This window comes from Alligator sinensis, unplaced genomic scaffold (genome assembly GCF_000455745.1).
Source record: "Alligator sinensis unplaced genomic scaffold, ASM45574v1 scaffold962_1, whole genome shotgun sequence".
NCBI lineage: Eukaryota > Metazoa > Chordata > Crocodylia > Alligatoridae > Alligator > Alligator sinensis.
The window spans coordinates 448119-465776 of record NW_005842404.1 but is presented as its reverse complement, the minus strand read 5'-3'; the positions used below and the strand labels follow the sequence as shown (position 1 = coordinate 465776).

The window sequence follows — 17658 nt, the reverse complement described above, 5'->3', positions numbered from 1 at the left end:
AGGCGGCCCGGGGCGTGGCCGCCGGTTTGGACCAAACCATTGCGGGTCCTGCCGGCAGGGGGGAATGCGCTGATTGGCGGAGGAGGTCGGAGGCACCTGGCTTATGGACCTGCCCCCAGCCCCGGTGTTAACCCTTGCGGCGCCGCTGAGCGGCGCGGATCGCTCCCTTTACTGGCGTGTCTCCTAGCCAAGTGCTGCAGCACCGCTGGGCCTCTGCTCTGAGCAAGGGGGGGTGTCCCCTGGGGTTCCCTCCATGTCCTGCCTCTGCAGGTGTGCAAGTGCAAGAGATGGCAGAGCAGCAATGCCCCCTCCAGCTCCTGGTAAGAGGCTGGGGACGGTGTTTTTAAGATTGTGGAAGATGACAAGAGCCAGAAGTGCTCGGTGGAACCAGCGGTCCAGCCATGTGCCTGGTATCCCACCTGTGACCTTGGCAGTGGCAGGTGCTGGAAGGGAGGGTCACTGAAGTGGGGCCACCTAGAGTGGTGAGTGTCAACCAGGGTGTCAGGGCACCCTGCAGTGCTTTGGGAGCCTTTTGAGGGTGCCGCGGGGTGCCTGGCAGTGTCAGTGCTCTTAGGTGTGCCAACACAGATGGACCCAAATAGGAATTTGTAGCATTAAAAATGTTTTGAGCTATTGTGGGTTTTCAGAGTTTATAACAGAAGCATTGTTCTGGCTTCTTTCTGTCATAAAAAACCAATGGAAAGCCAGGAGTTGATGTTTTCCAAGGATCTGAAAAGGTTAAGAAGCACTGTTCAGCAGAAATCTATCACTTACCCATTATTCTCCCCAGCTTTCATCATTCTTGGTCTAGGGATGCTGGAGGAAACCTCTCCAACTGTTCTGTTCAAAAGCTGTTGATAGATGACATCCCAGTAAGGGGAGGGAGAACCGGTTGAACCGGAACAGGAACTCCTGTTTGGGAGTTGGCTGCTGTGGAAACTGTCTGTCTCCTGGAGCTGGCAGATTCAGGCATTGAGGACCAGGACTTTCAAGAGGGAGGGGACCCGTGATTCAGCCCTTGTTTCTCTAGTCTACCTGGGCCAGTTCATTACCTATAGGTCTGGTGAAACTGTTTGGACTTTGTTGAAGGTGACGGATTGTCACCTCCAGACTGGCCTTCTGTCCACCTGGAATTTTCCCTTCACTTTTTAAGACCAAGACTTTTAGGTTCAGGCTGATTTATGCTAAATTGCTCCCTGGTTATAAAGATACTTGCACTTCTCTGATCCTGTGCTGCTGCTGCTTTTATCTTAAATGAAGGGTGTTAGATAAGACCAGAGGAGCAATCTTTTGGAAGAGGAAAGGGTATTGTCACATGCTCAGCTATTACTTATTAAGTGCAGTTGAAATTCGGGATGAAACTGCACATTACACTTGGACCATACTAAGGGTGCTTAAAAAGTAAGCATCTGAAAGCTAAAACTTGTTAACTCATGCTAAGCGCTTTCTGAGCATTTCAAAGTTATGCCGTGTCAGGTGATGGTTAAATCTGAGCTGTGCTGCATAGCTCGTGTCCAGGAAGCTTCAGTCTACTCCATGGAGATAAAATGAGCAATTTTAAGTCCTCCAGCATCCCTAGATGCACCACTCCAAGCTCCCCCTCTCATCCAGAGCAGGGATAGAGTCCAGGTATCCTGATTCATAGCCATGCCCCTGCTCTCCAGCCTTCCAGCCTGGAGTCAGAGCTGTGCAGACAAACCCATGGCATTAACCATTAATGCACAATTGGTTACAGGAGGGGTTCTCAGACTGTGGGTTGCGACCCCCCAGGGGGGTCACGAGCAACTTAACTATAACATAATTTAACGTTCCACATATTTAATATGGTCTAAGTGTAACGTAAAACTTCATAATACAAATATCTTATACAATTAATATTAAGATATTTGGACTGTTAGAAATACTGTCTTTTAGTATGCTATAAAGTGGTGAAATAAATAGTCTTTTTCACTAGGTTATTAACTTTTTGCTCATATTCATATCCAGCTTCAGTAAGATGGCACAAACCAGCACTCCAACTGTATTAAACAAAACTTTAATGTCTTGGATACAGAAACCTTTTTAAAATCAAAACATGATGTCTATTTTCAACTAACTAACTTATTAAACAGTAGTATTAACCTTGCACTCTTCGTTGCACTGTTTACATTTGTCACACGTTTCTTTTTCCCAGTGGTACCGGAATTTCTTGAAAGTATTCCCAAATAGGGTCTTTTTTGCAACCTGCAGCCATGGTAGATTTTTTCCTCCAGTTTCCAGGTATTGAAATCAAAACTAGTTTATGCTTCATAGATTGTTGTTCCTTTTCCTACACTGTCTTGAGCCCAGCCTTGGTCCTTTTCTTGCACACACTGCTCCTTACTCCGCTTCTTCTCTCCCCATTGAACAGAAATTAACAACAAACCAAGCCTCCTTCTCCCTGTGACATAACCCATCATACCCTTTTCCACTTCCCCTTCTCCCCTTCCCCCCCCAAACCCTCCCCCTTATTTCTATTATTGTAACCCCCTGCTCTAGTATTTTAGTATAGAGATATGGATAGGCACTTGAGAAGATAAACTTAACATAGTACATATGCAAAGGACCAAGATGGAACATTTCACTGAAGAACCCAGAACCATTCAGAAGCAGGAGGTTGTTAGTTGCTGAGCAGATGGTTGGTTTTCCATGAGCTGGAGAATAAGCCTCCGTTATGGGTTCAGAATCAGAAATATTCATAATTTGAGTGCTGAGCTAATTGGAACTCAGGTACAACAAAGCAGAGTTTGATGCTATTCAGGTGGGCTCAGTGGATCATCCTGATCAAGTACTACACATGATGGGGTCTGGTGAAGTCAGAGGCCAGGTTCCAACAGCTGAGATGACTTTGCTGATCCTTTGCATCCAGTAGTATAGACCCTGAATCCCTTGTAGGATCAAGCCCCTAATATATGAAATATCATGCCATATGTTTAAAGCTTGATGTCAAAAGTTAGAGGTTTTCCACCTCATTTTTATCCAGAAGAGAATCAGTCTTGAGCTCCAGAGTTTTAAGTAGAGGCTCATCGACAACATATTTTTACTGAGATTATTTTTTAAATTGTCATAGAATCATAGAGAAGTAGAGCTGGAAGGGACCCCCTCAGCCCCCTGCCTGAGGCAGGATTATCCCTATCCAAACCATTGTATACAATCAATAATTTGACCTCTTAGTAAGACTACTGCCAACCCTGACACAACACAAGACATAACACCCTAACTTGCCACAGGTAAAGCAGGGGAACCATAGCATTCAATGTCCTGCTTCTATGAAATGTCACTATACACTCAAGAGATCCCAGGTAGAGGGCCATGCCTCTTACAGAGGAAGGCAAAACCCCCAATCTGACCATGGGTTAAAATTTCTTCCTGGCCCCAAATCAGTCTGATCCTGAGTGGAGGGGCAAGACCATCTAGCCAGAAACCTAAATTTATAACTTATCCTATGCTGTATTAAATTCAGAATTAATTTTAAGATGGTTTATTCTTAAAAAGGAAAACTTAATTATAATGGGAATAAAAATATAAAAATCCAATTTAAATTTAAAAAATCTGTTGTTGATTTTTTTTATCTATTTATTTTTTAAATCCATCTTAGGTAGTGGCTCCTGGTTGGAGAGGCTCACTGCTTACTTCCAGTTTCCCAGAAATTAACTGTGCTGGACCTGGGGGGCAGAGCACACACCACTTTTCCTTTGCTGTTGACCTGATAACTTTCCTTCTTAGGGAGCAGCTTGTGGAAGGCTCATAGAGCCTTTCTATAGGCAGCAGTATGGATCATTCCTTTGGGGCCTTAGGAGGACGGATTGTAATTTGTAACTATCTTGTTTTGTCATAGGGGCTTCAACTGCTTGCGGAGAAGTGGCAGTAATTGGGCCAAGGGAAGGACAAGTTGGGGCTAGCCAAGGAATATTTCATTTTCTGCATAATTGTTGTAATTTAAAAAGGAAAGCAGTAGTGGTTTAAAATGGTAGGGATAGTACTGAGATTCTTTTTTAAAAGGAGGAAAGAGGAAGCATTTCTAAAAGAAAACGAAAATAGATTGGAGGTTTTACAAAAATTATGGAAACGGGCAGAGCTGCAAGCATTCAAGAACTGGAGGTAGGTAGAAGTTAAGATCAAACCGCACAGTAGCTAGCTAATGTAACCACATTATTTTACCTTGTTCCCCTCATCCTTCCTGTATTCATGTTTTTTTTTGTTACAAGCACTTATGCAGCTAGCCATAAGTCTTGCAGTAGAATTAACTTGGATGAACGAGGCAGAGGTCTACTGAAGTCAGCAGGGTTTCAGGCAGATGGAAGAGTCCAGTGACTGTTAACCTAGATTGTAATTTTTTAGGATGAGGGCTGAATTATCTGTAGGGCCTGGCATGTGGTCTAAGTTCTTAATATTACTAGTTTTGAATTATTATTTCAAACTAAGAGAGCTGGAGAGTAGATGACATTTTATGGGCCCAGTTGTAACTGAGCAGTTGCGTGATACTTAGATTGTCCATCACGAGAGTGTCTAAAATAGAAGCAGAGAATAAAGATGACTTGCTTATAACCTGCACTCGGTGAGATTCAGAATGTAGCTGCATTGCAACCAGTTGAAAGCAGCAAACAAATTGAGAAGTAAGGTGTAACTTGCTGTGCCTGTCCGCGGCTCCCCGCTTAGCCTTTTCTAGTCTCCCTGAGCCATCCGTGGTCTTGTGGGCCGACAGTTTGCCCCTGGCACCAGTTACCGTGACCACCAAAGCTTCTTTCCTGCCATGTCTTTGATCTAATCTTGCAGTTGCTGTTGCTCCCTGTTCAGTGGTATATCACTAAGGTTGCCTGCAGGCCCGAAGATCTTGGGGCTCCACCTCATCTACACCCCACCTAGCGCCAGCCCATTGTTTCTGTGGTGTTGCATGATAGCAGTGTTGTTACCAGTCATTGCTCTCGTTCAGTCTTGTTGGTGTCTCATCGTTCTCTTGGTCCTCCCAGTAAGGCTTCCAGGTCTCTTCAGATATGACCACTGACTCAGCCGAGCCAGCATGTTGGGGCAGCTTCCCCCCACGGGGGTTGCCACCAACCTTCTACCTCTGGCTCTCTGCCGTGTGTCTGCAGCCTGCCCTCGGCTGCTAGGGACTTCTTTCCAGTCCCCCTGTTGGCTCAGAGCACAGGGCTTTTATAGCCGCCTTGCTGCTCCGGCCAGCAAATTGGCACCAGCATGTGTTTACAAAGCGCGTCCATGCCAGCGCTGGCTTTTTTTCTTCATCCTATCACGGGGCTCCAGCTGGCTGTGACGTGGGATGCTACTGTGTAGCTAGTAAGTTTTGTGGAGCGGTGTACCCGTCGCCTTGCTCCCAGGTCTCAGGGGGCTGTGCCACTGCCGGCATGGTTTGCAACGTGGCTACTCTGCCCCTGCTGTCCCCTTCCCGAGGCTCAGTGTGCTGCAGGGTTGCCGGCATTGATGGCAGCGTGGTGATTCTGCCGTCGGTGGGCTTGGTGGCATGGGGCTTTTGCCGTTGCCGCCAGATCCCCATGGCTCGGTGCATCCCTTGCCCCCGCCACGTAAGGCAAAAAAAATAAAAAAGAGCCCTCCAAAAAAATGTAGGTTATGGCCCTAGCTATGGAATTGAGGTCAGTGTCTCTACAATAATCAAAGTTCAAGGATGAACAATTTATAATTGAAAGTAGATTTGACAAACTTAATTAGAAGCTGTCACAGACCAGCATGGTGCTGTTCCACAGAAAATGATTCTCTCTCCCTAGTTGCCTGTTAATTAAAGAGAATTGGTAATAAAATCCAAAAAATGTTATATCTCAAGAGCAAAACTTAAAGGATGTTAAAGATTGAAGGAAATGAGTTCTTCAGTGGCTAGAGACCTGTAATGTTAGAATATTCATTAAGATGTGATATAAAACTTTTTAATGCAATAGGAAACATAAAGATAAGCGGAAGATGAGAAATGTTCATTTAATTCACATTTCGGGCTGCATTTCTGACGAAACCTCTTAATATAATGTTGTTAATGCCATGTATGTTTTACATGCCATATTTACTCAAATCCAAGATGAAGTCATCATTCCCTCCCCTCATTTAATAAGCTGGTGCTCTGACTCTGGTCCCTGCTTGGACTCATAGCCACTGCCCCCTCCCTCCATCTTGCACTGCTGCCTCCTCTTGCTGCCTGCACAGTCCTCCCCTGCCACCACTAACACTCTGGCTCTGGCCCAGCCACACAATAGTGGCAGTGGCCTTGGCCCAGCTTTTGGGCTGTGGGTGTATGGCTGGACTGGGGTCAGAGCGATTGTGTGCTACGCTGGGGTTGGAGCTGGAGCTGTAAGAAGTGGAAAGATGAGCCAGGTGCCAGAGGGTGCAGGCAAACCATTGTGGAGCCATGGACGATGAGGGGCAGGTGCCAGGGGATGGGGCAAGCTTGGGGGTGGGAAAGTAGTGTGCAGTGGAGACAGGCAGCAAGGGGAAAGGATATGCAGGCCACTGGACTCTCCTACTGCCTGCCCCCCCCCACCACTGCTTGCCATGCTGCAGTGAAGGGGAGGACCAGTTTAAGACAACTATCCAATAATTAGATGCTAGACATAGAAAATGATAAGTTTTATAAATTTTCCGTATCTATAATCTAATTATTGGGGAGTCATCTTAAACTCAAAGTCATCTTGGATTCAGGTGAATACAGCAACTGAAATATGCCAGATAAATTGTTTAGGCTGAAGGACTTGCACTCTAAGGCCCAAAACCTTCTGCCTCCCCATGCAAGTTGAGCTCCAAAGAGGCTAGTTTAGAGTAGCTGCTTAGTTGGTTCCTTTGTGTCACATTATAAAGCAGGCAGTTAAATGGATCTCAGATTGCTTTGTGTGGCTGCAGTAAAAGCAGGTGCTTTGTAAGAACTTGGATATGACTTCTAACTACAGTAAGATTTCCAGTTTTAGCTTTTTTAAATTCCTTTAAGCACACTGGTGCTGGGAAGCTGTCTCTCTTGATCCACCGATGGAATCTTTTCCTTGCATGCTGCAGTGCAAGACGTGGGTAGTTGAAAGCAAAGCTTTGCACCAGGCAAGAGAACCTTGCTATGTAGCATTCAGTCTTCCCTTGTGTGGTAGAAATATACCAGTTAGAATATATAATGACTCTCCATGCCTGTGGAGAAATGGTCTGGATTTGCCTCTTGAGCCATGAGCAGACAAAGTGGTTATAGCATTACATAAATATAATAAGTAGAGGTGCACCGGTATACCAGTCCATATCAGATTGGTACCGATAAAGGGAAAATTGACATTATTGGCAATCAGCTTTTTCTGATTGGTGTAGCCAATAATGTCACTGATAAATGCCACCTGCATGTATGCAGCTGCAGCTTGCACGCAGCCAGGAAGGCAGCCTGGTAGTGTGAAAAGCAGCATCTGGCCAGTATTGGGGGGGGAAAGAGGCATGGGGGGTCAGATCGAGTCCCCCATGGTGAGGGAGGGAGTGGGGCAGGGGCATGTGCTTCTCTGGATTTGTGTATGGAGCAAGGGTGGGCTGCCTGCTGCAGGCCCGGGGCTAGGGGCTGCGCTTGCCTTCTCCCAGCTGGGCCAGGGCTGTGCTCAAGGAGGGCAGGGCGGGGGCGGTGCTGGGGAGGGTTCAAGGGGTGGGCTATAGACACCCCAAAATTCGCTGTAGCCCCCCCTCCCAGTGCCACCGCTGCCCACCCTGAGCGCAGACTCAGTCCAGCCTGCCTGCTGGGAAGAGGCCAGCACAATCCCTGGCCCCGAGCCCGCAACAGGCAGCCTGCCCTTGCCCCATGCATAAATCCAGGTGGCACATGCCCCCATGCCTCCCCCAGGGTAGTGCACAGCAGCAAGGAGCCACGCCCCCTTCCCATCCCCTGTGTACCCTGGATGAGCTGCCCATGGTTCTGTTCCACACCCCGCCCCGCCCAGGCTGGGCAGTGCCTACCCCTGCCCCAGCCCCACTCCCTCCTTCGTTGTGGGGGCCTCGATCTGCCCCTCCCCATGCCCCCCCACCACAGACTTGCCAGCCAAGCTACAGGGCTGCATACTGGCTATTGGATCAGTATGGGTGGTTAATAATCGGCCATTGGTATTGGCCAAAAAAATCTTTATCAGTGCACCCCTAATAGAGATTTCTATCTTACTATAGTACCATATGGAAGAAGTGTCATATGGTTATTATGGCTTCAGCACTTTACAGAAGAGGTGGGGTCTTGGAAATAGTTTCATAGCAGGGGGTAGGGAGGAAGGGAAAGCTTGGAAAATATTAATGGGGAGACTTCTAAGCATATGAGGGTCTTAGAGAGAAGGCAGGAGAGAGGCTTTGAAAAGCAGAAGCAAGAAGAAGGTAAATGAGACTTAGAGTAGGGAAGTGAGTTTTTGACTCAACTTTGGACAACGCTAGATGGCAGCTTCCAGTCTCTTCTGCTATTGGCTTTTAATCATAGATTGTATGAGGGGACTCAAGCTACCTGCTTGTATTGTGCACAGTAGTGAAAATCCATGACAAAATGTTTTTCTCCCCTTTGGTAACTATACACAGTTTATTTCTACTTTGAGGAACAAAGAATTCTGACTTGGATGGAGTTTATGATAGTTGTTGAAAAATGAAAACTGATGGTCTCTACAAAGAGTTGCATGAATATATTAAGTCTTAGACTTGATGAATTTGTGGAAGTGATTCTCTTGATGACTGGTGGCTCTGTAAAAATCACTTCCATAAATTCATCAAGTATCTCCAAGTGGGGAAAGTCAGGCAGGCACTTCCAGGGTTTGAGAGGCCTGATCTTGCCTGGGAATTCCTGGGGAGTGTGGGACCTGAGGAGTGTGGAAATGCCTGCCCAGTGCTCCTGGAGAGTGTGAGCAGTTCTGGGTTGCCTGAGCTCTTCCTCCATAAAGCAAATAGACATTGGCCACAAACAAGCAGCACAGTTGATTGATCATAAGCACAATGCCTTTTGTGCTTGGCAAAATGACACCAACTCCTCCAAGAAAAATAAATTGAATCTCCAACAAGCCAAGGCAGAAGTTGAAAGGAGGATGCGCAATATGAGGAACAAATGGTGGGAAGACCCGGCTAAGGAGATTCAACATCTGGCTAACATCCATGATATGCGTGGCTTCTTCAGTGCCACCAAAACCATCTATGGTCTAAGCACTCAGGGACCAACCCTCTTGAGACCTAAGGATGGAGGAGACCTGATCAAGGAAAGGGGAGCCATCAATGCCCATTGGAAGGACCATTTTGAAGATCTCAATCAAGTCTCTGCTGTTGATGAGAGTGTTCTAAACTACATCCTGCAACACCCAGTCAGAGAAGATCTTGGGATCCCTCCAACCCTTGATAAGGTGAGGAAAGCCATCAAGCAGATGGGGAAACAAGGCATCTGGAGTGGATGGAATCCCTGCTGAAATCTTAAAACAGGGAGGAGAGGAGCTTGCATCATTGCTTCATGCCCTCATCTTAAGGATCTAGAATTATGAGGAACTCCCAGATGACCTCAGGGGCTCCATGATTGACCATCTTCAAGAAAGGAGACCAGTCCAACCATGGAAACTATAGAGGGATCACCCTGCTGTCAATCATAGGAAAGATCATTGTGAGAATCCTTCTGAACTGTCTCCTTCTGCTTGCTGAAGAGCTCCTCCTAGAATTTCAGTGTGGGTTTCGGGCATCAAGAAACACAACTGACATGATCTTCACAGCTTGCCAGCTGCAGGAGAAACATTGGGAACAACATAAGCCTTTCTACATGGCCGCCTTTGGCCTCACAAAAGCTTTTGAATCTGTCAGCCAAGTGTTGTGGAGAATCCTTCTGAAGTATGGATGCCCACCAAAATTTGTCACCATTCTCTGCCTGTTCCATGATGGTATGCGAGTGGTGGTTCTCAGTAATGGATTTGTCACAGATCCCTTTGAGGTTAAAACCAGAGTTAAACACAGCTGCATCATCACTCCCACACTTCTCAATATTCTTTGCCATGTTGTTGCATCTGTCCACCAACAAGCTTTCAGCTGGGGTGGAGCTAAACTACCAAAGGGATGGTAAATTGTTTAACCTCAGCTGTCTCTTGAGCCAAAACCAAGACCACTCTGATGACAATCATTGAGCTTCAGTATGCTGATGATGTAGTGTGTGCTGACTTGGAAGTAGACCTTCAGGCAATCATCAATGTCTTTACTGAAGCATACCAGAAGATGGGACTAACGCCAAGGTCCTCCACCAACGAGTTTGTAACGAACAGTCCCCAGCTCCAGTAATCCAGATCCATGATGACACTCGGGAAAATGTTGAGTATTTCCTGTACCTTGGAAGCCATCTCTTGCAGAAGGCTGACATAGACAAAGAAATCCAAATAGCCTCAAATGTGCAAGTGCAGCCTTTGAATGTCTGAAGAAACAGGTGTTCACAGATTGCGACATCAGATCCCAAACCAAGCTCATGGTTTATCAAGCAGGTGTAATCCCCACCTTGCTGAACGGAGCTGAGGCATGGACAATGTACAGGAGGCATCTAAAGTTGTTGGGGAAGTACTATCGATGCTGCCTGCAGAAGATATTTCAAATCCAGTGGGAAGTTAGCATCCTCCTGCAAACAAACACTATGATTATTGAGGCAATGATCATCTGGCATCAACTTTATTGAGCCAACCAACTCATCCGGATGTCTGACTCCAGACTCTGGAAGCAAGCTTTATTTTCGCAGCTCAGCTAAAGTGTACGCTTAAGAGGACAGCAGAGAAAGCGTTTCAGGGACATCCTCAAGGCCAACTTAAAAAAATGCAGTATTCATAATTCATGGGAGACTATTGCCCAGGACTGCCCCAAATGGAGGAAAAGTCTGTTGCAGGGATCTTAGTACTCTGAAACCTCATGACAACAACAGATGGAAAAGTGGGAGCAGCAAAAAAGCGTGTCACAGACCAAATAAAAATCCAGTTCCACGCACCCCACATGGAAACAGATGTCTGAGCTCAGTAGAGTCTGTCAGTCCCAAATAGGCCTCATCAGCCATCTTCCGACCCACAGATAAGGCAATCATGGAAGATATTTGTGGCATGACGAAGGGCATGGATGTCTATTTGCTTTTGCTTTGGGCCATTATAAAAATAGTTATGGCGACACAAAGGTGAAGTCTGTTTCTAGCCTAAGGGTGCACAATCAGATCAAACTCTGGCAGTCTGAGTTGATAATTCATCATATAATGTGTTAATGTGTTTTCTTACAAAGATAAGATTTATTGTCTTTTCCTGTATATAGTTTTCATTTCCCGTTGACAAGCAATACCTCTTCTAGCTTGTTAGAATGGAGTACTTGATAAAACTGATACCATGTATTGTTAATTTTCTAAGTTTGTGAAAGTCTCTCTTCACATGCTCTTTGTCTTGTTCCTGCTTTATTATAATAACAGCTTTATTATTTATTGAATTGTCAGCTTCTGAATATTTATAATGTTGGTTGATAAGCCTTTGTTTGACATCAGAATGCTATTTTGTTTGGCCTTGAAAATACGGTAGTCCCTGATGATGTTTGTTTGTTTTTTGTTTTTTTTAAATCCCTTTCCACATGCTAAAAACACTATATACTTCAACTTTTTCCACTGACAATAGGAGAGTGAAGAATAATATCGCTGAATTCCAGTGGTACAGATTGATTTCTGTGAGATATCTGAGACCTTCACCCTGGCTTCCAATGTTATTTCTTAAAACATTTAAAAAAATAATTAAATATTCATGAATACCATAAACATTTCTTGCTTAAAGTGTTGTTGTTTTTTTTTCTTGGTTTTCTGTTGCAGCGCACAGCGTCTGGTCAGCTACATTGTAGAAGAATGCAGTCCTTAAAGAATAAAAATGTAGATACGCCAGACCCATTTTATAGGCCTTCTGTGCCTAGGCAGAAGACCAGCGCTGAGATTATAAATGAAGCGAGAAATGCGCTAAGAACTTTAAGAACTCAAAGGCCACTTACACCTCGAGAGTATCAAAGGAAACTTTTTGGATCTGCATCTTCACGAACTCCTGATGATAGACCACCTTCTGCTTTTAGGTATAGAGGCTTTAAGGTTTGTTAATATAATCTAGCAGCAAGAGGTTTGATTCTGTAATTATGTTTATGGTCCTTTTTTCCTGCATTAGTTTCTGCTGTTAATTACATCCTTTCCTGTGTTTTAAAAATGCTCATTGACCATGTTAATCTGTGTGTGCAGGAAGTTCCTGTGGCTTGGAACTAATACTAGCAGTGGTCTGTACCAATTTTGCATGTACAGAATGGTGTAAGAGAATGTTCTCTGCTGTGCAACTCCTCCTTTTTAATGAAAAAAAAGAAAAAGTTTTATTATGAAACTTTTTACTTTGAATTATTATGGAATGACCTGTTAGCTTCCTTTCTGGTTAGCTGGGGTTGTGGCCCAAAGTAGTTCACAGAAAGCATGATCCTCCCTTGACAGGCACTGGAGCTATTAGCCTCAAAGGTAGGAGCCATCTCTTACAGTCCCTTTCCCCAGCAGAACAGCATGTTGCAAGAGTTACACTGTCATATCTTAGATGCTACTTTATGCTACTTTGCAGCATCTGTAGAGAGAATTCCAGCTGGGTTATACCTTTGTGAGGAGCATTAATTTATATTACAGTATCTGTTTGCAGAATAAGCAAGAATGTGCCACACAGTCCTCTGATTTCCTCCCTCAGCCTTAATGAGCCATTTGGCCTGACATCCCAATTGAATCTGTAAGATTTAAAGAAAAAGAGAATAATGTTGTAGATGTGGTACCCTTTCTTCACTGGCTTGGGGATGGAAGAGAATGGACCCACTGCAAGAAAACAAAACTGAGTCTGAGTTAATGTTCTGTTTCTGTTCTTTATCTCAGTCTCCATGCTTCCAGTTTTGAATCTAGTGAATCAAGACCAATTTCTGGTGCACGTCTCAGCCCACTGGACCATGCAAGTACTTTTAAATAAAAAGAATGTTATATAATACTGAACATGTACCACCTACTGTATTGTTATAAAAGGACACTGTAAAAATAGGTTAAATCAATGCTTTGAGAGTTCACTAGAAGAGGTGAAAATGTACAATTTGAGATTAATACAATTGGTTTATGAACTGTTATTTTTTCCCCCTAAAATGAAGAAGAAAACACTTTTTACCTATATTAGAGTGTAGCCTTCTAACTCCAGGTACAACAAAATTGCTTTAGTGCTTGAAAGATGAGATGTTAAAATTTTGACCCTCTATTTTCATTTTTAAGATGACTGAAAGAGAGGCTGCAAATGGCATTGGTCCTGAAAAATAAATTAGAAGTAGGTCATCTGCTTATAGTGCAGGGGTGGGCAATTATTTCAGGTGAAGGGCTGCTTAAAGAGTTTTGGAGAGCTGTTGAGGGCTGCAAGGGTGGTCCTGCCCCCTGGTCGCCATCTTAGGATCAGAAGTCCTGTGCCTAACCTCTGACCTTTGCCACTGGAAAGTCCCTCTCCTTGCCCTTGGAATTACTCCTCTTGGGAAGGGGGTTTGCCATCTTGGAACCGGAATAAAACCAAATTATGTACTAAAAATTGAATGTCCGTAATAATATTTTAATTTTATTTTAAAAAAAAATTTGTCCTGACTTGTGTTTGTACTGTGTATACATAGAAGTGATTGCATAATAGCTCAAAATGAAGTCTTACTCTTGTACATTGTGAGGGGTGTGGGGGGTATGGGTGAGGTAGGTATAGGGCTTGTGTGTGGATGTGTGTTTTATGTGGGGTGTGGGGAAGAGTTTGGGTGGGTATGCATGTGTGTGGGTAGGTGGGTATGGGGGTTTGTAAGGATGTGTGGGTATGGGTTTTTGCAGGACTCTGGGGTATGTGGAGGGGGAAAGTGGCTGTGGGGGGTGGGGGGTGATGTGAGCGGGGCTCCCGCCAGAGGCATGCAGGTGAGGGTGTGGGTGGATGAGGTGTTTGTGGGGTGTGTGGAGGAGGGTGTGGTTGTGGGGTTTAAGGGGGAGGGTGTGAGTATATGTGGGGTGTGCATGGGAGCCCTGGAAGGCGCCCCCCTGAGCTGGTCAACCCCTGCCCCGCAACAGCCCAGAGCCTGCATACCCTATGGTGCTTCCCCTGCCACCACCAACAGTACACAGTCCTAGCACAGCCTGCACCTGCTCCGTACCTCCCAGCCGTGGTGCCTCATTCAGGTGGGACCAAGGGACCCACCGTGAGCTAGACAAAGCCCTTCCGTGGGCTGGATGTAGCCTGGTGGCCATATTTTACCCACCCCTGTTATAGTGCATAGTAGTAGCAGCTCATTTAAATGTGACATTTTAAAATTAAAGGTACCTGGAAGAAATGTTTTTATTGTTTTCTTCTCTTGTAAAAAATCTGAATTATTTTCATCTTATAGTTTTGTAAAAGTTATGGGCATTTAACATATATTAAAGTGTCCAAGGTACACTACACAGGTTACAATAAAAGCACTTTTCAGTAACGCATAAAATTTCGCGCTGATTCATAATATTTAGAGCCCATACAATTTAGAGAAATTCTAAAAGAAGTGTCCATTTCCAGTAAAGTTTGCACTATTGCAATTTTTATAAAAATATTGTTTTGATTTATATAAATTAAATAATTTGATTATACTTTACAGACTTGCGTAGTTTTTACATATTTAAAATAGATGTTTAAGTCATCTTCACACAGTAATTGCAATCACTATATTGTCATGGTTTATTTAGATACTTATGTAGCCGATTTGTAGTGCAGGTTGTTTCCCAAGCGTGTGTAGATAAAAAAAAACAAACCCAAAAAACCCAGTCAAAGTCTTTATTTCTTAATTTGTGAAATCAGTACCTTGATTAGTTTGCACGATAGTTTTGCTTAATTCTATCTTCACAAAGTTAAAGAAATAGGTTTTGCTTTTAAGTAGTGAGGTTCATAGCTGTTAGCATCTCTTGTGAGAGTGGATTCCATCATTTAAATCTAGTTCTTTTGAATAAACTGGACTTGCTAAACTTGTCCTAAATTTCTCATTCTTAGGAGTTAAACTCTACTGCTTAAAGAATTTATTGTTCCAATGGGATGTAATAATTGTGGGAGGTTATGCTTATTAAGGGGATGGCAATGATCCCTTGGGTGCCTAGAATCAGTCAGCTGGGGAGCTTTGAAGATCAAAATAGAGACTTCAAACTGGATTCCTTATTCTAAGAAGAGTCGGTACAAAGAACAGTTTTGAGGGCAAAGATTTCATGGATAACTGTTTTACTGAGCACATGAACTAAGTTTTGTACCAGATGGAGCTTTTTCAGGGTCTCTAGTTGCAGCTGAGATGAGAGAAGTTTTAAAAAATAAAACCTAGTAGTGGATATGTGGATCTGTGCACCTCAGTAGTACTCACTGGGTGCATCTACACATGCACTTTACTGCAAAGTAGACTAATTAGCAGCACAGTAAAGGGTTACTGTTTACATGTGCACTGTTATTAGGGTGCAGTAAACTACCTCTGCCATAAAATAGTACTGTCTCCAACAGTAATTAGCTACGATGAAACATATAGATGCTGACTGCGGGCATGAATTTGTGCCCGGTCAGCCCAGTCAGCTAGGGACTCCTGCCTGCTGCCTAGGCACACGGTTCTGCAGATTCATGCCCCAGCCAGCCCCTCCACCACCCAACACCACCACTTGGAGACTGGGGCTGACCCCCTTGCCCCTAGCCCTGGCATAAACTACTCAGCTTCAGCTCAAATTGCTGCTGTCCCAGGCACGTATGTAGATGCTGTGCCTGGGAGCAGTTTACTCCAACTCGGACTGCTCTGGAGTTTATTGCTTCACATTAATTGCATGTGTAGATGCACCCACTGTGTCTCGGGAGTAGTCGCAACATTTTTGTGATGGAGCACATTCTTTATGTAGATGATCTCTTAATCCAAAAGAAAATAAATGCTGTTTAGTGCTATATAAAATGCTATATGAAGGCTAGTTTATGATTAATTATTTTGACACTGTTCCATCCTTCCCTAGAAAGGTTTAGACATTATTTCCTCCACGTCTGTTCTAGACAACTGTCTATGAATGCTGATACAAATTGTAAAATGTGGAATTGAAATGGTTGTATTTTTTTCTTTTCTTTAAGATGAAATGACATGGCTGCTCTTAACACTTGTCTGTATTAGTCATTAGTTGGAGGAAAAGAAGCAATAGTAATGTATACGGAAAGTTTTATTTTTCTAATTTTAGGATTTGAGAATTTGTAAAACTAATACTTTATCTTACTTTGTAACAGAAGCCGAAGCTGTTTTCATCACCCACAAAAGATCAGCATTCTTCCATTCCCTTTCCAAAACCACCTGTAGACCCCCTGGAGGTTAGAAAAGTCAGCAGTGCCCGGGCACGCTTGTTTAGAACAACTTCTTGGGGAAGTCTGCCTGATGAGAGTAAGGACATTTCTGCATATTATTTATAAACAAATAATTGCTAAACAGTTGCTTAAAAGTATACAAGGCTTATTTTAACTTAATTCTCAAAATCTAAGTGTTCTTAGATTTTTGAGTAAAACTTTCAAAAGCGTTTAAGCATCTTAAATACCTAAATAATTTTTGATAGAGTTTAAAAGCTTAAGTCCCTATTGACTCTCATTTTTGAAAATAGAATGTGTATTGACTCATTTAGACACTTCAAAAATTTTCTCCTAGATTCTTATATGCCACAGTCTTCTGAATAAGGAATCTATCAGTAAATACAGAAATATTAAATATGAAGACATCTTGTAAGGAGACTTTCATTTGGCATTTCTGGTGTAACAGGCAGTACTTTTGTACATCTGAATTATATGTTATGAGATTTAATTAGTTTAGGTTCATTTAAAAACTACTGAACATGGTAAGATTAATTTATTTGGGGAAGAAAATTGTTGGCAGCATCATTATGCTGAAAAGTAAGTAGTTCAGTAAAGAAAGAAACCAAGTTAGAACTTTGTGATGAGTAGGCATTTGAAAACAACCAATCGGAGTGCAAGCGTTTGGACAGCAGGTGGCTGCCACGCCACCATGATGGTGGTGATGGAGCGGGGTCAGTGCCTCTAGTGCTGCCCCCTCCATTCCTTGCAAGGTGCGAAAACGGAGGGAGGGGGGAGAGGCCTGCTCCCTGCAGGCAATGGAGCAAACACGGTGCGCTGGCCCCACCCCCCCTTCCAGCTCTGCTTCCCAAAGGCAGCAACCAAGGAGTGAGGGGAGAAATGGGTCTGGACTCAGTGTTTGGGGTGGGGGGGGCACGGGATCAGACAAGAAGCAGGGGTGAGGCTGGACTAAGGGCTCTGTCCCCACCTCCTCGTGGCGCCAGGGACTGAGGGATGGGAGAGTAGCCCCCAGCCTCTGAGTCCCCGCTGTCATGGCGACTCCATCCCCACCACAGAGGTTGGGGCAGGCCACATGGGGGCACACGGAGCCAGATGAGGTGGGGATGGCCATGGAGCCAGAGGCAGAGCGGGCATTGGGGCGTTGGGTGGTGCTCTCCCCCCCCCCCCCCCCCCCCAGCATCTTGACGGGTAATTGGCTAGTAAGAGTATAAAAAGTTTTTCTGCACTTTTACAACTTTTATTCACAAGTTTTGTGAGCATTCCAATAAATATGGACTTAAATCATACCTGTATCCACAATTGGAGCCAACCCTAGCAGGGTGCAGGG

At 44.3% G+C, this 17658-nt stretch overlaps 1 protein-coding gene across 3 annotated transcripts in view; it reads left to right on the top strand.

The window, feature by feature from the left end:
- ARMC2 (armadillo repeat containing 2) overlaps positions 1-17658 on the top strand; it is a 171180-nt gene that overhangs the window by 321 nt on the left and 153201 nt on the right. For 2 of the 3 annotated variants that reach the window (XM_025211402.1, XM_025211403.1), the window contains exons 1-4: positions 234-320; positions 11801-12051; positions 12872-12944; positions 16260-16410. In XM_025211402.1, coding sequence (XP_025067187.1) covers positions 288-320; positions 11801-12051; positions 12872-12944; positions 16260-16410 — 508 coding nt within the window. In that variant the 5' untranslated portion in view covers positions 234-287. Of the gene's footprint in view, positions 1-233; positions 321-11800; positions 12052-12871; positions 12945-16259; positions 16411-17658 lie in introns of those variants that run through there. The other variant, XR_001358542.2, reaches the window with a different exon arrangement.